Below are 13,647 nucleotides of genomic sequence, written 5' to 3'. Positions count from 1 at the left end.
CACCTTTTTTAAATGCATTTTGATAGCAGCAAGTACCATTGGGCCATAAATGATGCATGAGGAAAGCGAGAATGAGGGTTATATAAAAAATTCCGCAGATCCCACGCCCTGTGAGAATCGGTTTCATGCGAAGTAGGTAGCCAGTAGTTCTATGCTGCACTTTTCGGCTTTGAGCCAAGTGTTACGAGGTGGATCAACGTGTTTTTCTCAATGGAGGAGTTGTGTGCACATCGTGGGCTTACGACGCACGCCGACTACACTGACGTTTAAATGGTAACTTATGGTTTGAGGTAGTGTCAGCACTCACGTTATAGCACAGACGTCTGTGTTATCGAAACGAAGTGCACGCTACGGTTACGTAAGTTGTGTATGATGTGAATATCATACGTAACTTTCGTTAGCGTATTCCTCCGGGGTCGAGCAACGCTTGAATATAGCTTGCTGAATCATAGGAATACAACTGTAATGTTCATTAGACTTCTCTAAAAATGGAGCCAACACTGTAACCACAATTGACGTTAACCCGACATGGCGCCTGTGTACACATGTAGGTGTACACATGTACTGTTTATTGCTTCCTCTAACATAACCACTTGCTGCTTTGTTATAAAATTAGATAGCCAGCAGTACAACCACAATTGACGTTGCACCGAAATTACGCCTTCATAGGGTCTTTTTTCAAAGCAGTTTCTAGAGATGGCTCTGTGGTAGAATACCCGACTGCCACGCAGAATGCTTGGGTTCAATTCCTGCTGGAATCCTAATTTTTATTCCTTGCATTCCTCGGCTCAACGTTGCCGGTGTCCGTTTTTCTTAACGTTCTCGCATCTAAATTAACCAATGTCTGTTCTCGGCGTTCCTGAGTAGATATCACCTATGAAGCTTTCCCGTATATACGGGTATGTGCCACACGTGTCTGAAGGAAAGGGTTTGACGACGTATGCTATAGGATTTTCACGTTATTCATGTTATGACCAGACACTCATATTCGTCAAACTTTCTCAACCTCCCATGCCACTTTTGGTCTACACTAAGTTAAGGAGGTGATCACGAGAGCACCTAGAAGTAGGCGGCTAGATGGATAGACAGATAGATAGAAACGCTCAAAGTGTCTTGGTTTCGCTCAGACATGCATCACATCTAAAATTTTTTAACAGTTAGACAATACCTAAGATGGCACGCTGGGTCAGTGATCAGAGCTTCTTTAGTTACGAAGTTGTCTATCTGATCCTCTCAAGACATGGTGGACAAAAATGCACCACCACACCGACGGCGTTATATCTTGACGTCACTTTGACGTCACAAATTGTTAAAATTTGTGACGTCATCAATTGACATCGTGGATTCTTGAGAGGTTGGCCGTTTCCGAATGCAGTGCAACACTATGTGAGGTGAAGAAAGTTTGTTTTGCCGCCGAAATTCGTATATTTTTTAGGCGAAAAAATTTCTTTTTGGCGAAACTAACTTCGAAATTACGTACTGTATTCGGTTAAAACCTGCGCCTAGAGTAAATTTTATTAAATCGGTAGTGGGGACCGGAACCTCGTGCTCGTTGTCATATGGACACACCCTGCAGCTGCTTCCGCTGTGGGTTGCACTGTCGAACATGTTCATTCTTATGTACCTTGCAACCTCAATGTTGTGAACGCGATACCACTGTTGCACAATCGCGTATATGTGGGACAGATGAGGTGCTGCCTCAACTTGAGATTAAGAGAGCGCCACAACAAACATAGAGGCACGGCAAGTTCACTTATCAGTGATTTACCAGCCATGTGTCTGTAAGCGTGCTCTGGCTCCACTTCGTTTTTTCTAGGCACATGATCCAAATGGCCCGTGAGTTCGGTCTACACACCTCTGAGAGCATCGCAATATGGGTCAATCAGACTTCTGGGGCTCTTCACGAGGAAAAATAGCGTATCGAGAGCAATAAGAGCGAATGATATGTCTGTTGGTGTGTAAATGTGGTGTTCAGTGCAAGTGTTTGCCTTTCGCGCATGCACTCAATCGATTGAACTTTTTTAAATGCGAAGCATTTCTTAGCGAACCTCTGGCACTTTGAGCGTTTCTATCTACGTATCTATCTATCTATCTATCTAGCCACCTACGTCTGGGCGCTCTCATGATCGCCTCCTTGACTTGGTGTAGACCAAAATTTGCATGGGAGGGTAAGAGGATTTGACGAATATGATTGTCGGGTCATGACATGAATAACGTTAAAATCCTGTCGCGTACGTCCTCAAACCCTTTCCACTAGACACGTGTGGCACATACCCGTTTACCACGGGCCGCGGTGCACAGGTATGCGCCACAGGTGATTGACAGTTTATATCTACCCAGGAACAGCGAGAACAGACATTGGTACCCCAAATGCTAGAGCGCTAAGGAAAACCAACATTTGGCAGCGTTGACTCAACGAATGGAAAGAATGAAAATTAGGATCCCAGCAGGAATCGAACCCAGGCATTTTGCGTGGCAATCAGGTATTCTACCACTGAGCCACGCCAGGTCTATAAACTGGTTTGGAAAAACAGCCTACGCAGGCGTAATAACGGTGCAACGTCAATTGTGGTTGTGGTGGTGGCTATCTAATTTTACAAGAAAGCAATAAACACTACATGATACTCCTACGATACAGGCGTCATCAGATTAACGTCTGTGGTTTCAGTGTTGGCTCCGCTTTTATAGCAGTCTAATAAACAATATGTTTGTATTTTTATGATTCAGCAACCTATATTGAAGCATTGCTCGACCCCGGAGGAATACATTAACGAAAGTTACATATGATATCCACATCAACGCACCGTAAGGTGCACTTCGTCCACCAGAACGACGCAGTGTCCTCTTCATTTCTTACGAGGCTGGGCGATGGCCTCATGCTGACCGAGGATGACGCCAGATTGATTGACAGCCGCTTTGTAGACTAGGCTACGTAGGCCACATACGCCCAGGTTGTTACGAATACGACAAACACCATCCACTCACGTTGGTCTACGTAGCACTATCCAGGCCTACCAGACTCGACGGCCTATACCTCACCAACGCGAAGGATGGTTTCAGGTTCCGACATGTCGCCGGCTCTGTCGACAGACAATTTGTCGACGAAGTGACCGAGGCATCCACAAATTTCAACAGCTCTACTATACCACATACTTCACTACACATGGACCCCTCGTCACCACGATCACGACCGGATCCTGTAACAAGCATGACTTGCTGCTGGTGCTCAGTGATCGCGGTGATGATGCCCTTGTTCAAGAACTGTCAAGAACTTCTTGCACACATGCACACGGGTTCGTGAAACGTGCGTGCGTTCTCGGGACACGTATAAGCACTACATATCAGTTTACCGCTTCTAATGTTGGTAATACCCACGTTGCCATTCGGCAGCCTTACCCAACCGTAAACAACTGGGTATATAACACATATGCGGCTCTTCAATATATATATATATATATATATATATATATATATATATATATATATATATATATATATATATATATATATGATATATATATATATATATATATGAGTGCGTATAAATTTATACGAATCTTTAGCGTCATTTTGAAAGTGTCGCCAAGTAAAAAAAAAGTTACGCTACAGTCAACTACCCGCCGCATCCTTCCCATAACAACGACTCCTATGGTACGTGGGATCTGCCGAATTTTTTATGTATATATTCATCTTGTTTTGTTTTGTTTTTATTTGAAAGCTTCATTGAAAGTCGGCGTTTGTTCTTGTCCTTGTCTGTGCTTGCGTCTCCCTTTTCGCGCTGTGTTCACGGAGAGTCATTTCATTTCACAGCACTATATTATAATCTATGTTGCACAAACGGTCTCTCAACGAATTTTATTCACGCGGTAACGCATAGGATCACATGTTCGGCGAAAGAGCAAGGCAGGGCAAAGAACGCGGTGTTGTGTATATATGTGATCACGTGAAAAAAACCCTAAGTTGTTATCTCCGCCGAGTTCTGCCTTGCTCTTTCGCCGTCCATGTGATTCTCTGCGCGACTGCGTGAATTATTTACATCCAACTTTGCACTGTAATTGCAAAGAACAGCAACGAAAAAACCCGCCTAATTATTGAATCTCACAAGATCTCATGGCTCAAAGACAAATGCATCAGCATGCGATCCATCTCTTTATCAGCCAAAGAAATTGCTTATCTAACTTGTACGACACGTGCATGTTAAGGTTTCGCCTGTACTTTGCTTTGCAATACGTAATGTGTGTTCAAATTTAATTATAAGTAAAGTCTCATTTCCCGCCAATGAATCGTTGTTAGTTTGGGCTTCGTCTGTGTATCTGCGTTCCTTCTTGTGTCTCTGCGTTTTGTCCGCAACAGTCCTCATCCAACTAGCCCATAAGTCGTTCCTTTTGAATTTTATTCTCCTTTCAGTGCTCTACTTTTCACAAACAACATCATCGAATAGGTGAACACAACTAACTAAAAACCGCTGCGCACAAAACAGGACCATCCTTGCTACTAGCCGCAGCCTCATCGCACTTTACCAGGAACACCAGCCAATCATTATTTCTATAGGTACACCAAAGAGACTTTACCTGGCCCTGTTTAACGCTGAACTCAGTCGGCGCCGCAGCGTGAGCAGCATCCACTTGGCTCCAAGGTACACGATCAGGTACAGCGACAGGCCCAGCCACAAGCCGAGGTAGCCGCCGATTATGCCCAGTATCTGAGTGCCCTGCGCAAAAACACGTTTGTTCCTGTTAGGAACGCAGCACATACACTCCAAGGCAATGCTACCCATACTGGAGTAATTGTTAGCCGTACCTGCCATCGGGCCTGCACAGCTTACATTTACGCTGCCAAGAAGCCATCATTTAGAGCTATGTGCCGTGTGCAAATCTGAAAGTCTAACCGTTTACACTCCCTTTCTAGACAGCGCGCCATGTGCGAACCCGGAAATTGGCAGTTTACACTCCGCTTCTATATTCTCGTTTGTAAACGGGGCGAACCATCCCCACTGCTGGCTCAGTCGTGTTCGCAACGCCATGCTGACGGGCGCCAAGCACGTTACAAATATTTGAAACATGTAAGAAGTATGCTTCGGTGCCCTAGACGTACAAGCACACCCACGTGAATGAGCGTGAGTTGCTGCTTATTGCGTTTTAAGGCGCCAATACAGTGTAGGCACACTGCGCCACCGCGGTGCATTTCTCCGGTGCAGTCAGAGCACTGTGTCGTCATCGGCTCCAAATAGCGCCAGGCCGCCGCGGAACACGCAGAGCAGTAGTCAGAGTGAGCCGGAGGAGGACCCTTCTCAGATCCCGCTGTGAACTCTCTTATGAGAAGTAGCGAAGCAGCGACAACGAGCCAGTAAGACAACCTGTACACCTGCGCTGCCGCGCACTTTGTTGATGCCGCGGCTGATAATGTTGATGAGTTATGTCTGAGCCGTTCGTAATGGATGGGCAGCTTCAAACTACACACTCGTTGCGCAATTCACATGACTTGACGCCTGGTGCGATTATATGCATCTGCCACGCAAAAGATAACTTTCAATGAGTCTCCTCGGCCAACATGACTTTTGTATATAGGGTCTTTTCCCGAAGCAGCCTCAAGCACTAGCGTAGCTCTGTCGTAGAATTATTTACTGCCAAGGAGAACTGCTCAGTTGAAACCCGCCTCAAATCATTTCTTCGTCTTCTTCTTTTTCTCGTTGTGCGCGATAGCTGTGAGACACCGGCGGCGGCAGACGACATCGCCACCAAAATCGGGTGTTGTTGTGAGCCCTTAACAGGTTACGCTGTAAAAGACGCTACAAAGGCGTCGTATCGGGCTAGAATTCAACTAAAGAGCTATGCACATATTGCGTGACAAAAGGCTAGAGTTGCACCTGGCGTCACACTTTGTGCGATTCAACGCCACGGTGAATTGCGTAACGAGTGGATTGTTTAAAGCTGCTTATCTATTACCAAGGGCTCAGCCACCATTTATCCTCAACATAATCAGCCAAAGCATCAACAAAATGTGCAGCTGCGTACGTAAGTGCACATATTGCCTACAGACGCGTAGTAGGTAGTTCGCTGCTCTGCAATACGATGACGAATTAGGCCGTAGTGGGGTTCTTCGCACCTGTACTTCCAGTACGCGTCCTCAGAAAGTTGCAATAGGCTCTAAAAAGGCCGATCCTCCGCTCATGCTGTGACTATGGTGCACGTTCCACGCAGGGCTGGCGTTTTTCTGGAGCAGGCTACTTTTGTTTGTTCCATTTATCTTGCTACATTTGCTAACAGTTGCTTTCCAGTGCGTTGTTTTGAAAACACATGTGTGCCCTCTTACGTTATGAAATGGGGCCCTTAAGGTGTGTTAAATTGAATGAAATGAGCAGCTTCAGAAACAGAAGAGAAGTTAACAAGAAACACACAATGGATTCTTGAATCCTTTTCTTTGAGATATGCTCTTTTATGCCCTGGAGATTTCTAACGAAAGCACATGGAATGCTGGAACAACTACAATGATAAATTACAGCAATAAAATGCGGACTTTCACCCCAAGATGGCAATGACGCTAGGCTGGCCGCGGCGCCCGTTGTTACGGCTCATCTTATGCAGAATATAAAAATCTTAACATCGCACGAACAATCGCCGCCTAACGACGCAGACAATCTTCCTGGAAAATGAGGACAGTAATGGTTCTTTCCCAGAACAGGGGATGATGCACAAATTGTAAAAGGAAGCATAGTCAAAGTCATAGACGCAATCAAGCTTTCTAATAAAGAAGCTAGCGCTTTATAGTACATGAAATATTGTGCTTTGCATGTTGCATATCCATGTATCCCATAGAACCCAAAATTTCAATACGCTAATAACGACGCGCAATATTTGTGTCAAAATATCCGACTATTTGGCTAACCGGTTCTTCAAGCGGAATATAGTAAATAGTCGGCCTTATAAGTAAGAATAGCCAAATAACCAGTTTTTATATCCTGTTAAACCGGAAAAATGATCTGACAGTAATTTCCAAGCACTCTGTTAGATATACAGAGACAGTCTCTCATGGAGCGTACGGTTAGGTCACTGTGAGGGACCAGTCAATCAGTGCGAGCTGGCGGACGTTCCAAAAGCTTCATCAACGTCCTTGAAAGAAACGTCTCCGCAGGATCATTTATTACAAGATATTTATATTTGAATGCTCCACTTGCATTTGGGTCGAAAATCTGCAAGTGTGATTGTATGCTTAGTGTATTTTTTTCTCTACACTGCTCCTCGGTATGAAAGTAATCATGTGCGGACTTACAATCCAGCAAACGCGAAATTAAGCGAGCTAAAGGAACATCACCTTGATGAGGGGGATGATGTGCATGACGTCCACGGAACGAGAAGTCATGAGGAGCTTGAGACGGATGTAGTATTCTCTGCGGGGAAACAAGGGCGCCAGAATTAGCGAAGCGGCATGCAGCTGCACAGGCGACACAAACTTACCCCTCGTTTTCTGGGTCATAGGCCAGCCAAAATGACTGTTTCGTCTCGTAGATGTATTCTCTGCGAGAAAAAACTTATGGCGTTTTTTTTTTTTTGGCAGTTCATGTGAAGCAGTGCTTTGTGAAATGGTAAAAACCATAGCTTCTCACCGAGCGCGTGAGCCAAAACTCCTACTGCGCTAATGCTAAACACAGGCGATCTCATACCAGAACATGCATACTTCACTTAACCTGTTTGAAACAAATCAGTGTACGGATATAACGACCACTGTTTCGCGTTTTCACTAACACACAACATGACTCAAATTGCGACAGATCACTATGTTATGTTTATAGCTTAGGGCTTCATCCAAAAGACAGATGCCGGCTCTCTGTTGTATACCGCAGAGGGCAGCCCAAAGAAATGTGCGTTGGTACACCCATGAAATTTTTTAATAATATCGCACGGGCGTCGTCCCCTGGATACGGTAGTTTTTAATATCTACGAGGTGCAACGACAAGGGACTTGACGATCGGCGTAATACCGGCTTTCTGAACACGCGATCGCACATATAAGGCTGATAATGCATATTTAAGCAAAACAGCGTAGCAGACGGCGCTGGCGCACGAGTGTGCTTTCCGAGCTTGCACATCATGTAGGAAATCTCGCTACTTCTCGCCTTTATTACGCGCTCCCATGTCCAGGGGTCACTGCTGGCGCGATATTGTTAAACACTCTAAGTCCAGCCCTAAATGTAGCGCTAATTCTGCTGTAATCCAGCGCTAATAATTCGGTTAATATAGCGCAAATGTAGTTCTTCTGTAGGTCTTGGTGTAGTCCTGCGCTTAATGCAGCTCCACTACCGTGAAACCTGAGGAAGTGCGCAGCGCGGGCAACCCAGCGATTCCCTCGGCAATCGCGCGCTTGCCGAGACGGTGGTGCCCTCTCTTACGCGGCGCAGGTCTCAGCCGGATGTTTCAGAAGTGTTTTTCGCGATGTTAGATAAATTATTGAGATTAATTCTTGGTTATTTGTGTAGTTTATAATACTTTATACCTCGTCAGCTCATTCTGCCCTGGTTTTGAACATTCGTAGCCTTGTTTTACGCCTGTGTAGACCACTGCGTGACCATGCGGCTTGAGAAAGAGGATGGACGACATGCCGCGCCCCTAAAATGCTACGCAGTTAAAAATTGCAAGGGGACGTGGTCACTGCCGTGACCTTCAATATCTGAGAACCAAGTTGGCAGATACGTGAGGCAAGGTGAAATCACGGCGACGTCGAGCGCACTGGATCAGTCATCCTTGCAGAAGATTGACAGTCCATCGTTGAGAACGATCGGGTCATTTTTATGGGCCAGCTCAAGAAAGAAGCCAACCATGTACAGTCAATATCTTGCCTCCCAAGACTGAATGATGCGCTTTGAAATCGCCTGTTAGAATATCTGGTCCAGGCTTTGCATCTAATATGTCCTGCAGTCATCCACATGAAATGCTGCTCGAGGTGGTATGCATGCTGCAATCATCGTAATGTCAAAATGCCATACTTCAACGTCACTTCCACATATTCATTTGATGTGTCAGCTGGCTGAGCGCCAGCATTTAGCATCAGATTACTCTCCGGGCATCCACTCCAATCGACGAGAAGATTAGACTGTATCCAGAAAGGCGAAAGTCGGTGCGCACTCGCGATCCTAATAAGCGATATCCGGGAAGCGGTGCACCTCTCATAGATCTACGGGCACGTCGTCGTTGGCATAGGCCTTGCATCGCTTAGGGGTATTCTAGCAGCCGCCGTTGCCCTTCCCGTTCCCTAGTATTCTCTCGTCATACGTACTCAGGGTCTTCGGCTCGCCGCCGTCGCTTCGCAGCCATTTGTTGGACTAACTGTTGCCTTCTTCATTTTTAGTGGACCACTGGTGAGGAGTCGGACGTAACCAATTTCAGTGGCACATACCCGTTTATGATGATGATAGTTTTTTGGTTCGGCGCACAAGGAACGATTTGCTGAACAGCTTCGCGGTTAAAACAATATTTCAGAATCGGCGTCCACATTTTAGTCATTCTGGATATTAGTGTCGATGCGTTTCTCGAAACCTGACGTCAAATCCTTTCAAGAAGTGAGCCATGTAGGAAATATAGGAACGGCCTTCTGTGAAATGGCAACGTTAGAACATTTTGTTCAAACTTAATACAGGAGAAATCCAAAAAATCACAGCATATCCACGGGGTGAATGATGATGAGTGGGCGAAGCTGCGGAGGTTCATCGGTAAACCGTGAATCTTCCGTGAATTCTGCCAAGTACATCATCACCGACGTGAGATCGGGCGCGTTTATACTAAAGGTTCGATGAGTTATGACGACTTGCAGCTCACTTTAATTTTACATGTACGCTGTGAATTTTCATTGTTTAGAAAACCATTGCTTTAGAAAACATCTGGCGTCTTTCGTTAAAGGGGTCATGAACCACTTTTCCAAGTAATGATCTAATGGCCTCAGTATCGGAGTGTACTGCCTCCCGAATCGATTGCCGCAAAAATTTCTCGAATCCGTCAAGAATCAGCGGAGTTACGGGGGTTTGGCGCACGCTCCCAGCGCTTTCTTTCTTTTCTCGTGCCGACGAACGCACTGGAAGCTAGACAGGGAGGGATGGCATGGGGGAAAGAAGTTACGCCAGCGCGCGTCATGAAACTCGATTCGCTCTCGCGCTGTGATTCGCGTGCGCGAGTGCGGCTACCGTGTACTGAGGAGTGCGGCGCCGGCAAGTGGCGGCAGCCCGCGGCAAGAAGCGCATCTGATCCGAACGCCGCTCTCGATTTACGTCGGCTATCGGCCAATAAGCATGCTATGTCTCTTGCGACGTACAGCGGACAGACGCCCCGCCCACCGACGAGAGTGAGAACCGGCCTCTGTTTGAAAAGAGGGTGCCTGGGGAAACGGCAACTTCGCGCTCCGCTTGTGGCCATTACGCGGCGCGCACGACTGTAATATTTGGCAGAGCAGTTCATAGCCGTGTCAGCTTTCCGCAGGATGTGTTTTTTCAATCAGCCCAAGGGGTGCTTCATGACCCCTTTAAGCAGCTGGCGTCTTTTCGTTTTGCTTTAGAAACATCTGGCGTTCTTTCGTTTTGCTTTTAGAAAACATCTGGCGCCTTTCGTTGGTTTATTTCATCAATCAACGGCGTTTTGAATAAAATTTTTATTGTTTAATCACGCACAGGAGAAATCTCACCAGACACTACCTTGGAGGTAAACAATGGCTGCTAATGGGAATGAGAGACAGAAGAAGTCGGCTTTTAGCTAACACTTACACTTCTACTTCTAACGTTTCCTACTGGAACATGCCAATGGCTGCTAATGGGGAATGAGAGACAGAAGAATTCGGCTTTTAGTTAACGCGCACGCTGCGAATTTCAACAACGCAAAGAAAAAATCTCCCACCGGCACCACCTTGGAGGTCAAGATCTGGTACTAGCGTTACGACTGGTTACGCACTACGACTACGACAACTACGAGGGACGAACGGGTGCCGCCTTAAGGAGCTTCGCCCCTAAAACAGCAGGAAGGAGAAGATGGAAGCTTGCGATGAGACACCAGATACAGATAAATACCAAGAATCGAAAGACGAAGAACTTAACTTATGCAGAACACGAGGTCCTGAAATAACTTTTAAACAGAAAGGACATTGTTATAAAACGAGAGGACAAGGGTGGTAGTATAGTAATCTGGCCTATAGAAAAATACAAATACGAAGCTATCAGACAACTCAGCAACAACACGCACTATCAAAAATTAGCCTCGGACCCGACTCAAGAATATAGTAATAGCATTCAACATACGATCACGGTTTTCCTGTCCAAGGAAATAATCACACGCTCCGAGCACCGGTTCCTGATGCCTAAAAACAAGCAAGCAGGCCGCTTCTACCTTCTGCCGAAGATTCATAAGGTGTCCGTAGATGAACTGCTTATCGCACAAATCTCGGGCAGGCCTATAGTATCTAACAACAATACACCCACTGAGTCACTATTAGCATTTCTAAATCATCATTTATCTAAAATATCATCTCACCTACCGTCTTTTGTTCAAGATACGCCTAATTTCATTCGAATAACAGATTCTCTTAACGAAACACAAACACTCTCGGATCAGGCCATTCTGGTAACATCATATGTCTGCTCCTTGTATACGAATATACCTGTACTGAAGGGATCGAAGCGGTCTCAAAATCACTCATAGAAAGCAAGCAAACACATAATGCTGAAGTTTACCTATCGTTACTGAAATTAGTCCTCACGCTAAATTATTTTGAATTTGATTCGTCCTACTACCTGCAAACTTTCGGCACTAGTATGGGAAGCCCTTTTGCGCCAACATGCGCCAACATTTTTATGGGACAGTTAGAATCAGAGCTGTTGAGTGAAGCCTTCCACCTATCTCCATTACATAGACGACATATTTATCATATGGGAACATCGCGTAAGCGCACTAAACGCATTCACTGACCACTGTGACATGTTTCACTTTAGTATTAAACTCACCATGCACCATTGTTTCAGTGAAATTAACTTCCTAGACACGACGGTATCTATTGAAGCAGGAAAATTAAAGACGACGCTTTATAGAAAACCAACAGACAGACAGCAATACCTAGATTACACTGGTCATCACCCGCAACACTGCAAACAAGGGATACTTGTAGGACAGGCGAGGCGTATAAGAAGCATCTGTAGCGACGACGGTGACTACGTTCACCACTTAAGCAACCTAAAGGAAACATTAGTTAAAAGAAATTACCCGCAATATGCTCTAAACAAGGTCTACAACGAAGCATGTCATTCTAAAAAGACAGGGCGTGCAAACACGGACACAAGAAAGAAGTCAGGACACCACAAACGTCGACTAACAGTTGTTAGTCGGCGTTTGTGGTGTCCTGACTTCTGTCTTGTGTCCGTGTTTGCACGCCCTGTCTTTTCAGAATGAATATTTACCAACTAGCTCAGCTCTCTGTTATTCGAAGCATGCCAACTAGATGGGAAATCATCACTAGCTCAAAGGGTATTAAATTGAGGTATTAGCACAGCCCAACCAGCCGCCAGCATTTATAACCAAATACTCAAATGCGCTACCAAACATAAATAATATCCTCCGTAAGTATTACCCAATACTGGCAAGCAACGAGCGCCTTAGAAAAGCGTTTCCCGGAGTACCAAAGGTCGTGTATCGCCGCATTAAAAATTTTAAGGACATGTTAGTGCACGCAAAAATAAACCCTCATTCTACTGTCCACATTACACCTTGTTCTCGTCCAAGATATAAGACTTGTAAGTACCTCCAAGATGACGTTATAGTTGAAAGCACCGGAAGTGATTACGTCCATCATATAAAATCTAGTTTTACCTGCACTAGTTCAAACGTTATCTACATGATCGAATGTTCATATTGTCAAAAACACTACATTGGCGAAACGGGACAACCTGTCAATGTTCGATTAAACGGGCATCGCGCGGACACGGCGAAGTTACCCACAGCGGTGGCACAGCATTTTATTGTAGCAGGTCATAACTTCGACGATCTCAAACTTTACATACTTCAGTCAGATTTCCGGTCCCCAAGAAACAGAAAATATACAGAGTCATACCTTATTCACAAGTTCAATACACTCCAGTCAGCAAGTATTAAAGTTTATAAGGGGGCTCTTGATTCTATTCGGTATGGCACATACACAACGAAAGCCAATGAGAGTTTAGCCCTTTTTCTAGCAATTTCGAACCTACCATTGATAAAGTGCCACGTGCTTCCACTGACAATCATTCAGCGAAGGGTATATCCTCCCCTCTCCTCCGCCCCGTTTTTTTGTTCCTTTTTTCTGTCTTTTTTTTCTCGCCTTCCTTATGACTCACTCAGTTCGTCACTGCGGCCTCTCCCCCCCCCCCCCCCCACCCCCACTCTGGCAGTTGCCCTCCCCTTCTCCCTTTTGGTGGAGAGGGCACGAAGCATATACACACAGACGCTAAGGAAATCAGTTCCAGCCTTGAAGAAGACAAGTCCACTTGTCGAAACGTCGGCTCGAGCACCCACCCCCTGTTTACGGATTTTTTCATTATTACAGGACAAAGATTCATGATTTTTCTTGCAGTTTGAGCACTTCGGTTTTTCAATTTCGCAGGAAAATCCGTCGTGGTTGCCTCTACAGCATGAGCATCGCGCTTGTA

At 45.5% G+C, this 13,647-nt stretch overlaps 1 protein-coding gene across 1 annotated transcript in view; it reads right to left on the bottom strand.

Moving 5' to 3' along the window:
- LOC125758827 (uncharacterized) overlaps nt 1–13,647 on the bottom strand; it is a 58,353-nt gene that overhangs the window by 20,249 nt on the left and 24,457 nt on the right. Inside the window, exon 2 of the mRNA XM_049416474.1 lies at nt 4,572–4,711. Within this exon, the coding sequence (XP_049272431.1) occupies nt 4,572–4,711 (140 nt within the window). The remainder of the gene's footprint in view (nt 1–4,571; nt 4,712–13,647) is intronic.

This window comes from Rhipicephalus sanguineus, chromosome 6, assembly GCF_013339695.2.
Source record: "Rhipicephalus sanguineus isolate Rsan-2018 chromosome 6, BIME_Rsan_1.4, whole genome shotgun sequence".
Classification (NCBI taxonomy): domain Eukaryota; kingdom Metazoa; phylum Arthropoda; class Arachnida; order Ixodida; family Ixodidae; genus Rhipicephalus; species Rhipicephalus sanguineus.
Note: the sequence above shows the minus strand (reverse complement) of the source record. Positions and strands in the feature narration are given on the sequence as shown.